At 40.2% G+C, this 22,008-nt stretch overlaps 1 protein-coding gene and 2 long non-coding RNA genes across 6 annotated transcripts in view; 2 read left to right on the top strand and 1 right to left on the bottom strand.

The window, feature by feature from the left end:
* LOC310889107 overlaps nucleotides 1–15,655 on the top strand; it is a 47,198-nt gene extending 31,543 nt beyond the window's left edge. Inside the window, exons 2-4 of one of the 2 annotated variants that reach the window (XR_014576383.1) lie at nucleotides 10,214–10,345; nucleotides 12,911–13,686; nucleotides 14,156–15,655. This is a non-coding gene — a long non-coding RNA (uncharacterized lncRNA). Of the gene's footprint in view, nucleotides 1–10,213; nucleotides 10,346–12,910; nucleotides 13,687–14,155 lie in introns of those variants that run through there. The other variant, XR_014576384.1, reaches the window with a different exon arrangement.
* Nucleotides 10,356–16,508, bottom strand: LOC310889106. The gene is made up of 5 exons (XR_014576382.1): nucleotides 16,064–16,508; nucleotides 15,649–15,835; nucleotides 13,916–14,204; nucleotides 13,582–13,680; nucleotides 10,356–12,108 (listed from the first exon to the last, which is right to left on the bottom strand). It is a non-coding gene; the product is annotated as an uncharacterized lncRNA (long non-coding RNA).
* Nucleotides 16,509–16,644: 136 nt separating this feature from the next.
* Nucleotides 16,645–22,008, top strand: part of NREP (neuronal regeneration related protein) — a 21,783-nt gene continuing 16,419 nt past the window's right edge. Inside the window, exons 1-3 of one of the 3 annotated variants that reach the window (XM_083816095.1) lie at nucleotides 16,645–16,733; nucleotides 17,386–17,433; nucleotides 18,891–18,945. In XM_083816095.1, the coding sequence (XP_083672221.1) occupies nucleotides 18,943–18,945 (3 nt within the window). In that variant the 5' untranslated portion in view covers nucleotides 16,645–16,733; nucleotides 17,386–17,433; nucleotides 18,891–18,942. Of the gene's footprint in view, nucleotides 16,734–16,863; nucleotides 17,059–17,127; nucleotides 17,283–17,385; nucleotides 17,434–18,890; nucleotides 18,946–22,008 lie in introns of those variants that run through there. The other 2 variants (XM_083816094.1, XM_083816093.1) reach the window with 2 other exon arrangements.

Here is a 22,008-nt window from a genome sequence, read left to right as displayed (position 1 = left end):
TTCCAGTAAAATTTTGTGTCTGTGAACCACTCTAAGATAAGAATAATGAACCTTTCGTTAGTTGGGCAGAGACATATCATTCTACCTCTCAGATTGCATAACTTCCATTTCATATGGGGGGAAATTGAGCTATGCAGCTTGAGTCTGAGCACCTGTGATTCTCAGGCAATTGCAAAGTGGAGACATGAGTTGCTTTGCCGAAGATGAGACTAAGGGCTTGACTGAAAGCCCATCGAGTCCATCTAATGCAGAACCATGCTTCCAGACAAGAATGTCACTGTAGGCCAAGGCCCTCGGTAGCGTAATCCAAAATAAGCAATACTTTTCTCCATGACATATATATGTATAGATATATACATATACATATAAAAATCCAGATTAAATGAGAAGTATGAGGGGTTCATCTGTGAAAAATCAGTTTGTAGTTAATCAGTATGACCTGTGATGTATCTTGGAAAAAACATGCTCCTGATAGGTGTTAAATTGTTACAACCTGTAAGGAAAAAAATCAGAGGGAAAAGCTAAGAGCTCGGTTTATTTCTTTAAAAATAAAAGTATTAAGATACTCTTTATGGTTTATTATTTCATATGTTATGTTTTTAGATGCAGAAGGTTTCAAAGTGAAACAGATGTGTTTTTTTGTTTGTTTGTTTGTTTTTCAAGTAGACATTTGCCAAGCAACTTTGAAAAGTGTTACCCAGAACCTCTGAGCAATGCTGGAAAGAACTTGATTCCCCCCACACTGTAACTATACTGTTACTGCTTTCAAGTAGAAAATCCGCAGATTTAGGACTTAACATACAGAATTTTTCTAGTCATCCAAAATATGTTTAAGGGAAAACACATGGCTTTTAAACATACAAAATGAATTTCAATCTACACACTCTATCTTTTTTACTATTTTAAGCTGCTGTTGTGTGGAAGTACAGAGAAGTCTGATTTTAACCATTTCACCATTTACCATTTCCAGAACAACAGACTAAGATGAGGTAAATTCAGGATTATGGCTTTGTCATAGGGTCAAAGAGCAGAATCTGACTAGTGTTAGAAAGCACTGGTTTAATAACAAATAGTAGCAGTAAAGTGAATGAAAACATACAAGAATTTTTATTCTCTGTTTATTTAAAAATTGGAAACAGGATCTTTATTGTGATAATACACCAGTTCATGGTATGTAGTGGTGTAACAGAAAAGAATAATGAGACTGTCCGGATCTATTATGAAAGACAATACAAGAGCAAAAGGCTCGTGGTTATGTGTCTCTCCATACTGCTCACAGAGTGTCACAGCAGCATTCTGAAGGGGCCTTCTCAACTAGTCTGCATTGCTTTTTAGTCCACCACATTTCTGTTGTTTCAGGAAGTGAGAATGTTGGTTGCTCCTGATCATATTGCAGGCATTAAGTGGTGCAGATATCTGTCTGTTATGAACTAAGCTTGGTCAACCAAGTCTTTCATGCATAGTTGTTAACCATGTATAAGCTGAAAATCTGTTTAGATTCAAGAAGAGTGATCTACTGAAGATGTACATGACCTACAGCTAAATATTAGACTTTGCTGCCTGGTTGAATTTTTGCCCTTTCTCTCTCTCCATCCTCTTTACCTTTCAATTTTATTTTATTTTTTTGCAGGAGCAGAAAACTTGCTTTTAAGTATAGCAATTTGGCCTGAGGCATGAACATGACCAAATGCAGATAGTTAACAGTTAATTTCTAATAGTTCAAGCAAAGGGAGGTTTGCACATGCTTATTATAAGACATTGTTATCAGGCTGTACTGATTGAACAGAAGTAAAAGTGCCAGACATCACATTGTTAAGTGGAGACTTACCAGTTAAATCTATAACGGTTTTCAGGTGAGAGACAAAACTACTCAGTTAAACGAACAGAACATTTTAATCATATAAAAAGTACTGAAATGACTCGCAATATTCAATAACATCTCTTCAAAATCATCTTTGCATCGTATCTTGGTGTATACAACACTGAATCTTAGCATGGAGATCTCCAAGGAGGAAGACTTCACAACCTTCCTGTGCCAGTGCTCCTTCACCCATACAGTAAATGTTTCCTGATGTTCAGAGGGAGCCTTCTGTGTTCCAGTGTGTGCCCATTGCCTCTTATCCTGGTACTGGGCACCACTGAAAACAGCTTGGCTACATCTTCTTTGCACTCTCGCTTCAGGTATTCTTCTACACTGATGAGATCCCCCAATCCTCCTCTTCTCTAGGCTGAACAGTCACAGATCTCTCAGCCTTTCCTCACAAAAGAGGTGCTCCTGTCTCTTCATCATCTTGGTGGCCCTTTGCAGGACTCTCTCCAGTAACTCTGTGTCTTGTACTGGGGATCCCAGAAGTGGGCCCAGCACTCCTGGTGAGGCCTCACCAGTACTGAGTAGAGGGGAAAGATCACCTTTCCTCAGCCTGCTGGCAATGCCTTGCTTGATGCAGCCCGGGACACTGCTGGCCTTCTTAGTGGCAAGGGCAGATTTCTAGCTGATGTTCATCTTGGTGCCCACCAGGACCCCTAGGCTCTTTCTGTAGAACTGCTTTCCAGCTGGGTGGCCCCAGCACATCCTGGTGCCTGGGGCTGTTCCTGCCAAGGTGCAGGACTTTGCCCTTCCCCTTGCTGATCTGCATGAGGTCCCTGTCAGCCCAGGTCTCCAGCCTGTTGGGGTCCCTCTGGGTGGCAGCTTGAGCCCCCGGTGTACTGGGCACTCCTCCTGGTTTTGGGCCATCTGCAGACTTGCTGAGGCTACGCTCTGCCCCATCATCCTGATTATTAATGAAAATGTTGAACAGTATAAAACTACAGAACAATTTAGTATTACTTGATACTGTAAAGAAATCTGACTGAATGCAACCCTTCAAAGCTCAGCTTTGTCTGTTCACTTCAGCAGTCACCAACCATTCTTTGCTCTTTGCTCGGAGCCAAAATTCTTCAGATTCAAATCTGTTGTGTCTAGTATTTTATCAAAAGATCAACATCATTAATTTGAAATACTTTTCAGAGTGTTTTAGTAGTCAGTTCAGTCAGCACATGCTTTCTTTGAAGAAATGAAAGTGCTCCAAGTTAGACAACATGAAGCATAACATGGCACTCTAACAGACAAAGCCATTTCACAATCACAACACTGATATTATTACTACAGTAGGAAGAGTGGTAGAGCGTGAGCACAGTATCAGAATTGCACCCTTACTGTTAACTGCAATACCAATATAATTACAACCTTATAACCATGGCACAAAATGAAGGGTGGTATTTTGTGTACAAATAAACCTGAAAATGTTTTTCAATATGATATGAAAAATCTCGGTCTTTCTATTGTTTCTGATATGGTTTGCACTGTAGCGTCAATAAAGAGCACAATAGGTAAAATCTTTTTCTTGACAGCTTGAGGTCAGATTTTTGAACAGAAGGGAACCGAACAAAAATCAGCAAATAATAAAAAGATATGACAGGGTCCTCACTGAATGTCTAAGTCAGTATTAAGTCATAAAGTGGACTCTTCGAGGTTATATATGGCATTCCAAGGTCCTAAAATCTATAAAAGGTTGGGGAGTCAGGTGGTGTCCTAGGCACCAAAGATAAATAATACAAAAGATTGGTTTGAAGTAAAGAAATAAAATAGCTGCAGAATGGATTACCATGATCAACCATCCGAACCTCTTATATTACACAGGCTATAGGTGTTAACTGAACTAATGCTTTATTTCCACTCATAACTAGGCTCCTGGACAACAGCAATTTGCACTCAGATGCTGCGGCTGGGTTTGGTTAGTGGCTCTGCCATGAGGGGCAATGGCCTTGCCAACTACACAGGAGAGGCAAGCAGCATTACTTTCCCCACTCCTCCTTAAGTTTCCTCTAACCAACATGGCAGGACAAGACAGTGGGATGTTGCTCAAGCTTCTGAGACACTTGCTGTGTTCTGGTGAGCATGATGAATTCAGCAGTGTCACCAACACCACTTTGGTCAACTGTGCTGCAAGCTTTCTGCTTCTAACAGCCATTGTGACAGTAAATGGTGAGCTTGTCTGTGTAACCTGGCTCTGTCAATAGCTGAGGCCTCTGAGGTGAAATCTCTTGTATCAGCCCACACTAATATTAAAAAAAAATACACTCCAGCTGCTTGCGTCCCAGCACCTTCCTTGAGACTCTACTGAATAAGGTTTAGACAGGGCAGTGACTGTCATTGAAGTGGTTTTTTCCTGTATCTGTCAACAAGAGGTACGACACCAGGGAATGATGAAGTGCAGCGAGGACCATTCTGCTTTGCTGATCCATCCCTGTCATTGTGCACAGCTCCCTGCAAACTTTAACAGCAGCTCTTCTAATTCTAGGTATGAAATTCCTGATCTTTTTGAAGCAGTGAATGGCCAGGAGCCATATCGCCTTGCAGTACACAGCCAGCTATTTACACACAGCTGCTTTTGGACAGCTATCAGTTAGCTGGGGTTTCATCCAGTGAGCATAGTCCATGCAGATTTTGAATTTCTCTCACTGTTTATTCAAAATGTCATGAGCACCAAGTCAAACTCCAAACAGAAGTCATTGCACCAACTTTACTGCTTTATCAGCCAAACTTGTAGTCTCAGTCAAACACCTGTATCAAGTTACCATATGCAAGATAACAGTTTACCTCTCTGGCAGTGTAAATAAACCTTGAAGCGTGTGTCAGTCATATATGCTTTGGAAATGTAAAAAGCAGCCAACTTGAATTACAGTCAGGATCTTAAATCTTTTATTAGGCACAGTTGGGTGAAGATGCAAACTTATTTATAAATACAGAAAAAAACTTAGTTTTTCATAAAGTGAGGAGGAATGGTGTGTGTTTGTTGCCTCTGCAGATCAGGTTGCTTTATAGGTGTGTCACTACAGATGCTAGCACTGGCAAATATTGTCTCCACTGGTTGCTTTGCTTGATCAAATGGTTTTTAACTCTAATCAGCTGTTCCCATGTTGGCCTCTTAGGAGTGGAGCTTGTCCCGCTCTGCACAATGCATCAAGAGAGGCTTCTGGCAGCCCTGCCCATTTCTCTGGCCGTCCTGTTTCTGCTGCTTCAAGGCCCCATGTACTCGTGTATTGCCTCCCTCCTCCCAGGAATATCAAACAAAAACAAACTTCTGCTCTTAGTTGCCAGCTTCTGTTCCTTTGGCTCTCCTCATTTTTTTTTTCCTTTTTTTTTCCTTTTTTTTCTTTTTTTTTCTTTTTTTTTCACTTTTTTTTTCTTTTTTTCTTTTTTTTTCTATAAGGCATTATTAAAACCACCCATTTACCAAACCACCTCTGAGAGGCACCTGGGGTGGGGGTACTGCACCTGGACTGGGGCAATCCTAAGCATGAATACAGGTTGGGCAGAGGAAGGATGGAGAGCAGCCCTGTGGAGAAGGACCTAGAGGTGCTGGTTGATAAGCTCAACATGAGCCAAGAATGTGCACTTGCAGCCCAGAAAGCCAACAGTATCCTGCGCTGCACCAAGAGCAGCATGGCCAGCAGGGTGAGGGAGGTGATTTTCCTCCTCTGCTCTGCTCTCATGAGACCCCACCTGGAGCCCTACGTTTTGCTCTGGGGCCCCCAGCACAAGAAGGATGTGGGTCTGTTAAAGAGAGTCCAGTGGAGGGCCACAAAGATGATCAGAGGGCTGGAGCACCTATGAAAAACAAGGCTGAGAGAGTTGGGGTTGTTCAGCCTGGAGAAGGGAAGGCTCCAGGGAGACCTTATAGTGGCCTGCTGGTACCTAAAGTGGGCCTACAGGAAAGCTGTAGAGGGACTTTATAAAATGGGAGGTAGTTATAAGACAAGGGGTAATGGCTTTAAACCAAAAGAGGGTATATTCAGGTTGGATATTAGGAAGAAATTATTCACAATGGATGTGGTGAGGCATTGGAGCAGAAAACCTGTGGATGCCCCATCCATCAAGGCCAGGCTGGATTGGGCTTTGGGCAACCTGATCTAGTGGGAGGTATCCCTGCCCATGGCGGGGGAGGGTGGAATTACATATTATTACTTATTATTGGAATTAATTTTTAATTAATAAATTAGATGGTCTTTAAGGTCCCTTCCAACCCAAACCATACTATGATTCTATGGTTCTATGACTCTATGGTTCTATTATTCTACGATTCTTTGATTAGAAATTGTTGTTCATGTCAAGCCTGATGTTGACCACAACACCTTTTAAAAAAATCCCTTGTGCTTGTTTCCCATGGGCAGTCTCAACGACAAGATGCTTTTGCCCAAGAAAAAATGTAAAACTACTTTGACAAGATGTTTTTGACATTTAGGACTTAGAAAGGATATGTTTTACATTTGGGGGCAAGTTCTAATATTTTAAGTTTTTTAAATAGCTTATAGTTTTCAAATGCATCTCTTAGTAGTTCTTCATAAAAATAACACCCAGAATAACTTTAAAATTCTGGAGCTTTTCCCTGTTACAGCTGGAGATTGCTCTGATCTGACAGTATACATTTTTGCAAATGCATTTTTGCATTTTTGCATGCTACATGATGTGATCATCATTTGTTTATAAAGACAGAACACTTGTCAAACATGCTATGCATGAATGATGGAAAGGGTCCAAAGAAGGAAATTTAACATCATCTGAGGCAATAATACATCCAACAATTAACTTGAAACTTTCCTACTGCCTTTCAAATGTTATTCCACAGTTTTAAGACTGTTAAGGTTGTTCTTCTATTTCTATGCTAAACTTTCTCATCAAGGTTTCCTTTCTTCTTTTTTTTTTTTTCCTTTTTTTTTTTTTTTCTTTAAAGATAAAACTTCCTTTCCTTGTGTAATGCTTTCTGCAGTGGTAAATAATAAGCTTTGTGCATTCATCAGAGTTTAGAGTTGCTTATGAAACAGCTGTATATGATGTTGAAGTACACTGCCGAAGTTAAAAAAGATAACTCCAAAAGGAACGTCATAAACAAAGCTCTTTTTAAGTAGTGCCAGACACAAATCAACAAAGCTTTCACCAAAGGCCACTCAAAATGTATTATTAACTTATTAGTAGCAAGTAACTATAGTCATCTGCCGAGGTGACAGCACTCTTGACTGTAACGTGCAGCTTCCTAGGTACACAAAGCTCTTCTGCTGCCAGTTCCCCATCTCCTCTATCTAGCTTAAACACTTTTGTAGCTGATCAAGAGGAGAAAGTGCTAGTTTTAAGAAGTAACCATTATTATTACCCTTGATAAAAATATTATGTAGTTAAAAATAAGCCAGAGTAAAGGAGGCAGAATATTTTATTTTTATGCTATAATGTAAGAATGTAGGAGTGATCACAGTATTTTGTTCTGAGATCAGAAGTCCATTTCACCCAACACTGGTGAAAGAGGCAAAGCAGGTGTATTGGTGAAACTGCAAATGCACGAGATAAGCTCATACGATATTCTACAATGGATATCTGCCAGATGCCAGGCGGGTGATTATCTCTCCAGAGCCAGAATCAGGTTTTCATTCATCAATGTAAAATACAGTGTAACTGACCTGATCTGGTAAATTGAGGAAGTAGTTTGTCATTAGGACATTTTTTTTTTTTTCAAAAAAGCATAATTTCTTTATATGGCATGCTGGGATTGCTGAATCCCAGGTTTACCAGTGGCAGCAAAGGCAGAGTTCTGCAAATATACATGCACAAGTCTTCAACGAAGCCTCTCTGTTCACCATTTTAAGATAGACTTTAAGACAGACATTTTAAGATAGACTTTAATCCTTTCCTGCCTGGTTCTTTAGCTGCTATTGTGAAAAATACCAGGAAAAATAGAGAACCATTTGATGGAGGATACTGGACTGAAACTTACTTTCTCCAAAAGTGAGTGGGAATGAATGGGAGATGTGTTATTGGGGAACAGAGTCAGAACTCTTTCCTGCAGAGTAAAACAATATGGCTTTAAGTGAAGTTCCAGATATACGCTGCAGGCATTTGAAAGAGAAAAAAAAATGAACTGTGATACAGATTGTCATAGAAAGCATAGTGCAATGTTAGAAGAAAAAAAAAAAAAAGAGAATTGTGGGGCAATTGAATTCTTACCATCTCTTTCTGTAGTGAGGAAGCTATGACTCATTATGGTTAAAGGGAAAAATTAATTTTTGGTTTTGAGCCCATGAATCTAGCCAAAGAATGTCATTAATTCCATACCCATCATTTCCACAGCTTCACATTTTCTTGATACTAGGCCTGAAACACTCTAAAGGAAATGTAGTCTATAATAAAGAATTAAAGGTCCCTGAGCTGTAGGAATTTCACTTATTCCCTAGGTACCGTTGGGTATATTGGTTGATTTTTATATATTCCTCAAACACAAATATTTATTTTTGTGTCTGATCCTAATTGTGTTCCCTTTTGCAACAACTTTTACAGACCTTCCTTTCCATATCTGGTGGCAGAAATTTCAGAGGTATTTAATTATTTTCTAACGTAATGACAATGATGTTGTTGTAATCATAGAAATCATAGAAACTCTCAGCATGATTGGCAATGGTGGTCCTCAATATTTTGGAACTTAATCTAGAATGAAATTTCTCTGATTGATTGTATTTAATTCCATTAAAGTGAGGAAAAAAAAAGTCAAAATCCAGATACTTGAAAATAAACTGACAGAATTGATATGGAGCAAACTCCTGTCTTCTAATCCTGCTTTCAAGAATTGGTAAACTGGCAACAACTGATCCTCTGTTCTGGCATTACAGTCAAATTAATTTTAATTTTAAACTCATCTTTATAGCTAGACTTAACCTGGGCTTATCCTCCTCAAGTGTTCACTAAGCTAATCTTTGAAGTTCTCACTAAATGCTGAGAATAATTGAAAGCATAGCCCATAACAGAAAAACTGTAGTCTACATTTTTAATTAAGTGAATTCTCATGAATTCAAATGAAATAGACTGTGTTTATTTAATTGACCTGAATAAAAAGGCTCATCTCTTGAACCATTACTTGGAACAGCATTAAACGCGTTGTCCTCTCCGCAGCCACTAATGTGAATGAACGCTGCTTATAATAGTGAGAGTTACAGAGCTGGTCTTCATCTCATATTTCTTAAACAGAGCAACTACAACAACAATACAAGTGCATATATCAAAATGACATTCATAGAATGTCAACGTAAGTTAGGAAACGTCTCAAGTTGGTTTGCACAAAGTACACAAATGCTCTCGTATTTGAACTCAATTTAGTTGGCTACTTAACAACAACAAATCTCATGATCTGCACTTTAACTTTTCTTCTTAAGTTTACTCATGTCTAAGACTTTATCTGCTGTCTCCTCTTCATGCTCTTGACCTCCTTCTCCAGGGACATGCTAATTCTTCATCCTGGCCAGCAGAACAATTGTTTTCCCGTCACTCTTAGAGTTACATGTGCTCCCTCTGTTTTTAAGCACCTGGGTTTGCTGTACGTCAAACCCAAGCTGCAGATTCTTTTGCAAGTTTCTGAACCTGTCTTTTTCTAGTCATTGATCACAATTTCCTTGAAAGAAAATTTGGCAATGGAATACAAATCATACCAAACTTGCAGCACTTCAGTTAATGGTGTCTCTGTAATATTCAATGGCAATGTTTGCTCTGTCATGTGACAAAGAAAGCCACATGCTTTACAATGACCACATATAAGATTGTTCTGAATTCGGAAGATTCCATTTTCCAGGCTTGAAAATATTGCTCTGAATATTTTGGCAATCCAGCTGTACAACAGGAGCACTGACTGATTTTACAGGGAACAAAAGGTCAAAGTCAAGCCAAATTCTAAATGTTTAGTCACACAATACTTGCTTAATATGCTGACACAAATTTTCTTCAAAATTTAATCTACCAACTATGAATATGCCTTTTGATTTATCAGTGTTTAGAATATTGGTACAAGTATCTGTATGGATGACACTGATAAATAAATCAAGGTGTTCCATAAGTAAAATGCATATGTTCTGAAAAGATCAATTAGACCTACAGGATTTTTTATTTACTTTTATTTTTTGGTAACACGAATCACTCACAAACTAATCCACAAGATTATCCATTTCTGCATTTTGGGCTTGGCTACAACAGAAACTCTAAGTTCCTCTAAAGCTAATGGGAACTGTAAATCCTGATTAAGGAATAATTCAGTTTTACTCAAGCATAAGAATTAGGAGGTACTCAATGGACTTGTCAGGTAGTAGATTAAAAATAAACCCTTTTTTTTTTTTTTTTTTTCATTTGTTCACAATTTTTAAGAGTCCATCTGACACCTGCTACAATTTAAATGTGACTGAGGCTTGCTGGAGTTAACCAGATCAGAGAAGTTATGTGTTTCAAGGGAGCACCCCTGAATTAGGATCATGAAGAGCATCCTCAGAAGACTGTTGGGTAAGCAGACCACTGTAGTTGTTTTTTTCAGCTGCTTGCACTGCTAGAGGCCTTAGGCCCATATTGGTGCTGTGGCTGCTGTACATTTTTTTGTGTTATTATTATTATTTTTGTTGTAGAGGTTATCCATGCTTTTAATAATTTTTGTTGTTCATTCCAAAATCTCCATTTATTTCTACATTTGTATGCACTTTTAAACGTTTATACTAAAACATTTCTCAGCAGAGTACCACAGAGGGAAATGGAGTGGCTTACAGTGCTCTTCTCAAATGAAAGAAACACCTTGACGTTCATCATATCTGACACTCTATTATATAGCAGGAACATGTGTAGGCAAGAATCTATGGACAAGGTCATACAGCACTGCATTAACAAAGAATGTATATGGCATGAGCTATCTGGCCACAACCTGCAAATGAAAGATAAAACCCAAGAGAGAGAAGTTTTCTTTCCTTGCAGCTGCTTTTTACTTTTAATCCATGTTCTGTGACAGAATGCAGAGGAATCAAGACACCACTTCAGGTCTTCTTATGAAGCAAAAATTAGATGCTTCTCTAAATAGGAGTCAGGTAATTTTTTTGTCACGTCAAACTTGCCAATAGATTGAATTTTGAGCACAGGTGAAAGGATAATTTACCATAAATAATGGATCTGATTCTTTTAGTGTTCTTTCTGCCCAGAAAGTATCTACTAAAATTCTGAAATTGTTTTTTCTGTTGATTTTTTTGATGGTTTTTCATTTTCTTCTTTGAATCTGTAGTACATCCAGACCTTAAGCTAGTTGGTAACTAGCACTGTTTTTTAAGCATAGTTTTCTGATCGTGCAAAGATTAGGCAGCCATGACTTAGGTATGTAGAAGCACTGCTTTGCTGTGCAGGTGTAGGAACATGGGCACAGGCTGCCCATGGAGGCTGTGGGGTCACCCTCCTTGAGGATCTTCAAAAGCCCCCTGGACTGGGCACCCTGCTCTGCGTGGCCTTGCCTGAGCAGGGGTTGGAGCAGTGCCGCCAGAGGTCCCTGCCAGCTTCAGCCCTGCTGTGACTGTGTGATTCTGTGAACTGCCGATCTGGAAATTATGAATTGCTCTTGACTGAAATGAAAACATTCAATACATTTAATTCAATCTTTTTCACCGCTTCTTTAGCAGTTCTCTTTTACTATCTACTATTCCTTTTGGAACTCTACTCACCTCTGTCTGAGGACTGAAATTTGCACCATTTTTACAATTTTTTCTCGCTGTTGCCACAAGTCATGATCAAATCATACTGCGTTTGTAGTGCTTTTTATTCTGCAACCTTCACAAATCATCTCTGTCTAATCTATACAGAAAAACAAAACAAAACAACAACAAAAAAACAACATCCAAGTCCATAGCAAAAAAATCCAAAGATTTTTAGTGGATCTAGATTTTAATTTTAACTTTGATAATGTTTAACCTCAGCTATGTAGTTAACTGTACACTTGTAGGCAGCTTCACTTAAATCAAGGGGGCTAATCTAAGTGTACATGCTTTGCCATGATCAAGGTTTATGACATTCCTCCCATTGGTATATTTTTGAAATATCCTGCATATTTTACATCTTTGTGTCAAGCGTTCAGCGTCAGTCATTATTGCAGAGGAACTGCGGTGAATGATTCCTTCTGGAAGTGTGAGGATTCCTTCTGGAAGTGTGAGGAGCTTTTGTTTGTTAGAAGAGAATGTGTTCATATAGCAGATTTCTTTTCTTGAGCTGATGTGCAATTCTTCCATCCAAGTTGTCCTCTGATGGAGCACCAGTAAAAAAATCCTTAACATTTGGTTTATGTAATGACAAACTAATCTTAACTGGAAATCTTCCAGATAGCTCAGTTCCATCAGTTATTTACGCACAGCTCATTTTGTTTGGTAATAGAAATACATGAAAACAAAATTCTCATAGATTTGGAGACAAACAGGAAAAGAAGCCCTCTGAATCCAGCCCCCAGAAGACTAAACTGGAAATAGAACCCACATTTTAAGTCTTCTTGAAAAGTCATTTAATGGATAACCTTCCCCTCTAACTTTAATTTAGTTGCCAGGAAAACACCACACAATTTCTGATAACTAGTTTATGATCTATGTTGTCCCCCTTATGGCTATAAGGAAATATATGGAAATATATGGAAAATCTGCTGAAGTTTTTAGCTGCAGCAAAGCAATTACCCTCTTCCTTCCTTGAATTAATTTATTGATGAATAGAGCTTAAGAGTAGAAAGAGCACAAGTAGCAGAAGAATCTGCAGGAAAGGAAGGCTGTCATTTTATTTATCTTTATGCTTACATGTGGATATTTAAGCTCTATCTTTATGCTTACATGTGGATATTCTTTGTGGTGCTATATGGTCTTTTTGGAATATATCTGTGAACGTGCTGCAGGGGTGATATCATTCAGAGAAGTTGCATATTCACAAAAGCTGAAAAATTATAACTGAATTCGTTTTTATTGATGGTTCTATAATGAGTTGAACGCATGGCCTGGCTTCAGTTGCTAAACTGCCTGCTTCTACCAGGATCTCATCTGCTATCCTCCCACCTTTTTATTTCAGGTGCTCAATGCAGTCTGCAGCCCATTTGTTACATGAGCTAGCAGCTCTCTACTATACCTGTGTCACGCTTGAATCTGACCCATTTCCAGATCAGGATCCTGCTACTTTTCTGCATCGTGCACAATACTGTAATCAATGGCTGAATGATGCAGGTGAGAATAAGAGTGGGAATTGTGGCCTCTAGTGTAGGATACAGCTTCTCTGCTCACTGTCAGAACTGGAAAGGACAGCTTCAAGTAATTCTCTGGTGACTGTTTTGTGCCTGTTCACTGCAATCTATGGAGTTTCCCAGCTGCTGATTTATATTCTGATATAACAGTGTATCTTTTTTAATTGCATAACTTCTGCTGCTTTTACCTTCCCCTCAGCCACAAGAGCCTGTTCTGCTCTCCCTGCTTTGCAAGTCCATTTTAGACTATTTTTGTAATCATAATGCTTTGTAAGTCAGGGTTTTATCAATTTTGGGGTTTATAGCTCAGGCCAAAGAGAGAAATAAAGGGAAAAAGAATCAAAGGAATTGTCACAGCTAAGAGGTAGCAGAAAGAACAACCTTTTTCTTCCTATCTAAAATTGACCGCAGAAAAAAATCAGACTGGTTTAAGTAACCACAGAGTATAAAAATTAGGCTTGAGGTTAAATCTAGTCTTCCTGGAGACAATGGAACAATTTACCTGCATTACACATTTGCAGGAATGAAGTACTGCATGGGTGATTTGAGAGTAAAAGACGGAAGTCTGGCACTGGAGTCACAGTCGGGCTGGAGGTCCCATCTGCAGGTACAAAACGATTTGCACTTCCCTATAACTTACCATTTTGCCTGTTCGTGTTTCTGAGCATATTAATGCTCTTTACCTTTTTTACAAATGGGTAAAGAATAACAGGAATAGGGAAAGAACACCAAGAATTAACAAATAGTTAAAACAAATAAATGATCAAAAATTTAATGTATTTCAACTAATAATTTCTGTCAATTGTTTTTCAAAGCTATTTTCAGCTCAGTCTTACCAGTTTGCTTGAATTGACTCTTACGGTTTCCAGGTTTCCACCTTGTAACCTGGGGCCAACATACTCCATATTAGGCTTTTGTTTTGCAAACCTTGGATCTGCAATTAAATTTCCAGAACCAGGAGTGGTTGAAACTCTCCTATTCCATACAGGGCCAGACTGAGTCTTTCTGTGTCCTTCTGCTGCCTCCTTCTCTTCTCCCACGCTTACAGGTTTTTGTCTTCTTATTCCTGTTGGCAGTTAAGCCTTCACTTCTGAGTTTCCATTCAGTGCTTCAAGTGGAATGTGGCTAACAGCAAGAAAATTCAAGACATTACAGCCAAACTAAACAGCACAGACTTTGAGGAGAACTCAGCAACTTAGCTTGTAACAGGCAACAAACAGGTATAAGACTTTCCAGATATGGGAAAGTATACACAGCAGAGCAAACCAGGTTGCTTACCTGGGGTAACAAACTAAGCCATTGGGAAGAAAATGAAGGTTTTAGGGCTCATGTCCAAGATGGAGATCTACAATCATTGGTGGTGGTTCCAGTAAAGGACTTTGGAATGTGGGGTAGGTTTTCAAATGGTGTGCAGATGACGGGACATATAAGGAACGTGGCTGCCTAAATGCCTGCTTTTCAGCAAAAATTTAGAAGAATTCTCCTTCACCATCTCAAGACAGAGTTTAAATATATAGCCTTTAATGTGAGAAGAGGCCTATTAGCTGATGGGTAGTAACCTGTAGAGAAAGCAGGCAGGAGAACCGGCACAACCACTATTAACTAAGAATTTCTACGTTTCATTTGCGTAATAAAAACTAACTGACTGACTGTGTCTGAAATTTGCTCTCTCTAGCTTTCTGCTGTGTGTCTTTGTATGTTATTATCCTGCAGCAAAGACAGGGGGCAAGAAAGAGGAGAGAGAATAGCCAAAGCTGCTTGGGAGACTGGGACCTGTGGGCTAAACTTCTGAGAGTGCCTTCACAGCTGCCACTCTGGGCTGGGGAAGCCACAAACACCTTACTACACATATCTTGCCGGGAAGCACAGGGCTGTGAGCTGGGTCAAATCAAAGAAGCAAGTGCTGTGGGTTGTGTGCAAGGCAGTGCTTGCGGAACTGTTGGCAAGGCTGTTGGCAGCTGGCAACATGTCCTGAGAACGTACGAATGGTAAAAGAGGTGCAAGTGAAGAAGGCCATATGGGGTTTGGCAGTGGCCCCACGCTGTCAGGAAGAAGGTGGCTGAGCTCAGTTACCTGGTATCAAGCTGGTTGTTATTAAAAGCTAGAATTCAGCCAGGCTTCAGAGGGAGTGCATGGGCACAGAGACCTGCTCAGCCTCCAACTGGAGGGAGCGGGCACAGTCCATACTCAGAACTGACAACAGCAGAGAAGAGGTCTGAGTGTGGCATGCGTCCAAACAGAAGAGAAGAACGTGGACCTGGCCCTCCTTGTAAGGAAGAGACATCACAGATACCCACCTCTGAGCAGAGGTAGTGAAGGGAGCAAAAACTAGCTGGTGAAAAGGTCTCAGGAGTGGCTGTGACTGAAGTCCAGTCGTGTGTGCCAACGGAGTGGTGCCAGCAGGTTATGTAACGTCCAGCAGAAAGAAGAGGGGATGAAAGATACTCTCTGATTTCTTTGAGGAAATTTGTTCCAGGAAATGGAATAATTACATGATGTAGCAACGTGCCCTAAGTGGCTAACAGTCTGATCCTGATGCACTGAAGTTTGAATTACTATCACAGCTTACCATAGGTTTGAATATCAGAGGCTGCTTGAGTCCCACATTCCTCCCTTCTAGTTGCCTGATCTTCTGGTAGGCTTGCAAGCATTCCCAGTGATGCAGTAGCTGATGAGGGAGCTGCAGGGACATGCTATCAAGCTGATTTCACTCAACAAATAGAAATCCTTTGTGGACCACTGAAAAATGCGGTTTCCTGGGGAGTTAATAAAAGTGGATTCGAAAAACAAAGTTAGTTGTTCAAAACCTAAGGCCAAAAAGAGAAAGCTGAATTTTCTATTAGCCTGCAGCATGTGTAATTTCAAACCATTTCAACCTACTTTGCCTCAGACATTTTAACCTTGAGGAAGGTAACTACAAAAGCTGCAGGGTAACAGAATCCAGTTCTTAGCACTTGTTTCTCTATTTATTTATTTAATCATACCTCCCTATGTAGCATTTTATGGAGTGACACTATGCAGCAGCACATCATCTTTCTTTCACTGTGCTATGTCTACACTGCTCCTGGTGCCTTCGCAGTGGGAGTCTTTGTGTAGTGTGTTGAGCCACCATGCTGTACTTCCCTTGGCTGCTTGTTTCTCACTCTCTGCCCCTTACAAGCACAACTGGGGCCACTTACGATAACGCGGGACCTCGCAAAGCTCCCGCAACCCTCAGCAGACCCTGAGCAAACCGTCGGTGCACTGGCACACCTGTGAGGTGCCACCTGGCTGCGTTACCCCCTCATGGACGCGGGGGGGGGCAAAGAAGCAGCACGCTGGCTGCCTGGGCCAGCACCTCACGCCCCCGGCCGCCACTCCTCAGCCGAGCCTCGGCGCACCTGCGGCTCCTGACTGGGAGAGAGCCGCAGAGCCGCAGCCCCGGCTCTGGAAGGGACCGGGGCTGGAAGGGGGCTCAGCCCCGCCGCCGGATCCGCACGCACCTGCTGCCGGCCGCCGCCTGCCCCGCTCCGTTCCCCGCCCGGCGCGGCGCCCCCTCCTCCCCGCCCACCATTTTCTTTCCTCTCAGACAGGCACAGCGGCGGGCGGGCGACCGCCTTCGTCTCCCTCCCCTTCTCCTCAGATGCCCTTTGCTGCTGCAGGGTTATTATTACAGTATGTGCCTGCTCCCTCCCTCCCTCCCGCCCCCCCCCCCCCCCGAGCCGTTGGCAGGGCGCCGCGCTGAAGGGAGGGAACGGTTGGAGTGAGGGGAGGGGGGGCACTAACGGCCGCGCACCAACGGCCGCCGCTCCCCTCAGCGCAGCCTCGGGGGGCGGCGGCGGTGTCCCTCTACGCTGCCCGCGGCGGCGGCGCCGGCCGTGGCCGTCGTCGGGGCGGTCGCTGGCCCCAGTTGCCAGACGGCGAAGGGGGGACGCGGGGCTGCGGATTATTGCAGACTAAGCAGTCTGGCGCTGCAGCAGAGGGCGAGGGGGGGAGGCGGGTAGGCAGGGGGGGAGCGTGTGTGTGTAAGGAGGGGACGGGGGGTGTGGGGGGGTGGGGGGAGGCAGAGCTGGCGGCCAGCCAGCTGCCATCAGAATTAGCTCATTGTTCAATATAAACCAGCGCTGGCAACCAAAACCCAGCCCGAGAGGGAGAGGGAGAGCGAGAGAGACTTTCCCCCAGCCACCCCCACCCCTTTTTCTCCAAGGCTGCACTTTGGAAGAGGTGCAGTCATTCTTCCCCACACCCCCTACCCTCTCTCCACTCCCCCAACTATAAATTCCCTCTGTAGCATGCTGCCCTTTTTTAATCCACATTTGTGTTTCAGATCATGTAGAAAGGACAGAAAGTGAGCAGGGAGCGGGGGCTTTTGTCTGTAAGTATATGCAATTCCAATCCACAGAATTTTATTTGATTTTTTTTTAAAAATTAATTCTCTCTCTCTTTCTTTGTTTCTTTTCATTTCCTTTTGCCCTTAGCTGGACTTTGCTGCAGCTTGCCTTCCCCCCTCTCGGTGCACGTTTCCAAACAGGCTTTTTTAAAAGAAGATGAGAAAACGTGCAGTTATATATATTTAACTCTTTGTCTTTATGCTTTAAGGCTGGATTTCTAGGCTGGGGATTTTTGTGCACACATGCAAGGGGAGATGAGGAGCGTTTTTATAAAACTGTTTTCTTTTTTTTTTCGTTTTTGTACTCCAAAACCACCAAAATGCATTTTTAAACCTAATGCACTTAAAATTTTTAGCATGCATGCGAGGCTCTAGGATTGGTTTTTCGTCTCTTTTCTTCTCCCTTGTAAAACGAATCTCCCTCTTCTCCGCCCTGACACTGGATTCCTCTCAGGCTGCTGGGGTTTATTTTTAGAAAGCAGTCATTCTTGCAACAGCCTTCTGCATTTTTGCATGTGCAGCAGTTAAATTTTGGGTGGTTCTTTAGAGAGAGGAAAAAAACAAAACAAAACAAAAACAAACGTATTTTGGTGTGCATTTCATGATGTGCTTTCTTTCAAACGTTTCTATGTCCATTTATAGGTATATGAGTTTGCAGTTTTATATCCAGTATGTATGTATGTGTTTGTGTGCAAACATATGACTCATACCTAATTGCATTTCATACATACACACTATAGGTAAGAAATACATAATCAATAGAAGAGAACTTTAATTTTTGTCACTGTATGAAAACTGGTAAAGGAGGTGTGCTACAATTTCACTCAATTAAGAAAGCAGTAATTTAAAGAACCGTTTGAAAGAGGTAGGACCTACTCTTTTTTCCTCACTATTTAAAATAGGTGTGTGCATTTGTGTGTGGAATAGAGAGAGAGACAAAAGTGAAGGTTATGTAATGCAGTGCCATTTCCAAAAATACCTACTCTCTGGGCCATTACGTTGTGAAAGCCTAACACTGTCATACTTGTTTCTTGATTGCAAAAAAAAACCACACTTTGTCATATGCCTGGGAACAATGGACCACCTTGACAATAAGCATAGTATGACAGATTTTTGTCCCCTTGACTGATTTTTGGGTGTGTTAACCATTAGGTATAGTGCTCTTCAGAGATGTACCAAGTGCTAAGAATAGCATAGGGTTTTGCAAATCTAGGTACCAGGGATTCCTTTGTCGTATATTTAAGCCTACAGACCACTGAAGTGCAGAGAAGCATGCTATATAAGCGTACATGTGGTTAGAATGATTTGCATGACTTTAATCTTAACCACTGAGGATTATGCTTGGATCACTCGCAGTTATGCTGGAGAAAAAAAATCTTTTTAAGTATTATGACAGTTTGAATGATATTCATTTTCATTTTTTATTTTTTAATTGTTTTCAGATCCTTGTGCTACCTGAGAGAAGCTGCAGTCCCAAGACCTTACAGTCTAAAAATGGTAAGAATTAGTTGTTTTAGCAAAGAATCAATATATATATATTGATAAATACAAGCCTTCTTTCCTCATCCCCAATATCAAATTATAAATATGACCTCTATAAGACGTGCTTTGAGGTTTTGGGGATTTGCCATGCAATGATTGATGTACCCTGAAAACCTCCGGATGTTGAATCTTTGGTTTCCTTGCATTTTTTGAATAAAAATCTGAAATCCCTCTTTGTGCAGTAAGGCTTATTTAATTGAAACAATAAATATTTAGGTTACTGTGGAAAATACACATCATAACATATGCAGGAAAACATGCAGACAAAACAATATCCAGTAATTTCACTCTACCCCCAAAAAGAAGAAATAGGTCATTGCACATAGTAAATGAAGCAGATTTAATGTTACTCTCTGTCAGGGAGGTACATAAGATGCAAACTAATTTTTCTTATTCGTTGGTATTTGTTTCAGAAGGATAGCTTTTCTTTGTGATACAAATCTGTTCCAGAAAAAAAAAAAAAGGCTAGGCCTCAGCCTAGCTGAACTTGCAGGCGCTTAGTAGGAATATATTTAATGAACAGTATCCAATAATTATCCATTTGCTTCAGTGCTAATTGTGCTTATATTTTTACTGGGTAAAGCCCATACTGACATACTTCTGCTGACAAATGTATAAAGTTAAGGATGGAACATGTTATGCTTCTAAACATTCTCTAAATATGGTTTTCCCCAAGAATGTCTTAGTGTCTCAGAAACAGCAGGACAAAGAAAATTCTTTTTTACAGAAAAATAGGTAAAACAGGCAGAATTAAATTAGATGCTCTGCAGTCATGGAGCATTCTTGATGCAGCTATCAGTGAATACATATATTGACATAAGTATGATATATTTTGAGTGCCACTAGTATGCAATACTATCATAGTCAAAAATATGTTAATTTCCTTCCTTGTCTGAAGTAGCATTGAGTAAGGTGTACAACGAGCACAAATTATTTTCCAAAGTATGAGTTTCTTAAGGACATATTGAGATTGGGTTAAATTAATTGCATTAATTATGTTATACTTGTCTGGGTCTCTGGAGTTGTTTTTGCACGGGGGAGGAGGGATGAAGCAAAGGATGTTTAAAATAAGAAAATATGTAATCTGTTGTAAAGGCTTTTTTCTTTCTGGCTCCTTGTTTTATATCATTCCCATCTGCAAAAATAAACTTGCAAATTCTGGAGTTTTTGTCTATTCTGGAACCTACTTTCATCAAAGCGCTTTGCTCATCTGTATATAAATGAATAGTTGGGGGTGGGGAATTAAAAGGGAAATGATTCACTTAAGCTGTGAATAGAAATCATGTTGAAATACATTCTGTTCACACAACTGTGGTATACTGGATAAGGCAACTGTTTTCCTACCAACACTAAGGTGACAATCAGCCCACATTTTGAGATGGCATGAAGGCTGTTATGTGCAATATATGCCTATCTATGGAACAAAAGATTATTTTAAGTTTTGTTAAGCATAAAATAGCCTCTGATTTTTACCAGCAGATGGTTCTATAAATCTAGCAAGATTCCTCTAGCAGTCAGTGAAATCAATTTTGTAAAGCCAGCCTCCAGGCCAGAACATAAAATACAAGTTAGGACTATCTCCGTGGAGAAAATAAAATGAAATTACCCAACTGTTTAGTGGGGTGGGTACACACCTCTTGTTTTTGCAGTATGACATAAATCAAAATCTGATTTGGCTGTTTTTGAGAAGTTTTGTATTTGTTATGAAAATACCTAATTATACCTGTTTGTGACTGTTGATGAGAATTTCAATGTAGGAAAGACTAGGTTTTGCTCCAACTTAAAAAGTTGCTTAAGATGGGATACTTGGCAGGATCTCTTCACCTACTGCCACCTTTTTATTTTTCTTTCTTTCTTTCTTTCACTTTTGACACAATAACACTGAATGTAATGTGAAGTGAGATCACTGACACACTTTCCTTGCAGCAGTGGACACACTTGTCTTTGGCATAGTTCCTGTATTTATTCCAAGTGTCTTTTCAGCCATTCTAATTTGCAGGTAAATTCTTTGCATGTCAGTACTTTCTACACCAAAATAATTACAAAAGTGCTTACTTTGTTTTTGATATAAGAGCATATGCAAGGGTTCTATTCTGCTTTCACTGCTCAGTGAGAATTTAGCTGTTCCATTTCATCAGGTTGAACTGAACTTGAAAAAATGGGAAAAAAATGCTTATTCCCCAGGTAAACTGAAGGTGCGTTAACTACTTAGTTAAGCTTACAGTGACCAGAATGTTACAGTGATCAATTAAGAGTGATCAGAATTAACTTGTTGAGTGAAAACAAATTAATTGTTTGTGCAACTTCACTGTATTATCTTCTCACTTTCTTGATGTTCTAATTCCATAAACTATGTCTTAAACTGCTTAGGAGTAAAAGCAATCAACTTAGAGGGTTGGTTTTCAATGTTGCTTCTCCTGTTCCTAGGCAGGAATTATGATTTCCTCATACCTAATTAATTAATCTTTCTTGGAGCTGTATTATGTTAACATAATAATTCAAAGAGAAATAAAAAATCAAAAGAGTATACTGTATATTAATATTATAATTTTAACTCATGGACATTTTGACCTGTCTTACACAAGAATACCTGACATTTAAGGATCTGTCCTTACTTGTGTAGTATTTGCTTACGAAGTGCTCACCTAAAGGCAAAAAGGAATCTTTTGTATTTATTTGCAGTGTGTAAAGTCCTGAGGTGATTTTAAATGCTATTTTTATTTGGAATAGTAGAATTTCAATATACTATCTTCATGGAAAATGCTGCATGTCATAACATAAGCAATTAGATTTTAGTGCAAACTGAGAAAAAACAAGGTTTCTAACAAAAAAAGAAAAAAGAAAACAAGAAACAACAACAAAAAAAAACACCCAAAAAGCTATGTGATTCAGTCATTGAAGTAAAGGATATTGTCAGAAGACTGAGAGTAGGGAAGTCTTAAGTCCAGTTTTCTGTGACCTCGAAGAATTCTAGCAAAACCAGCAGAGGGTTTTTCCCTTTCCCCCCCCTTTTTCCCC

This window comes from Anser anser (genome assembly GCF_964211835.1).
Source record: "Anser anser genome assembly, chromosome: Z".
NCBI lineage: Eukaryota > Metazoa > Chordata > Aves > Anseriformes > Anatidae > Anser > Anser anser.
Note: the sequence above shows the minus strand (reverse complement) of the source record. Positions and strands in the feature narration are given on the sequence as shown.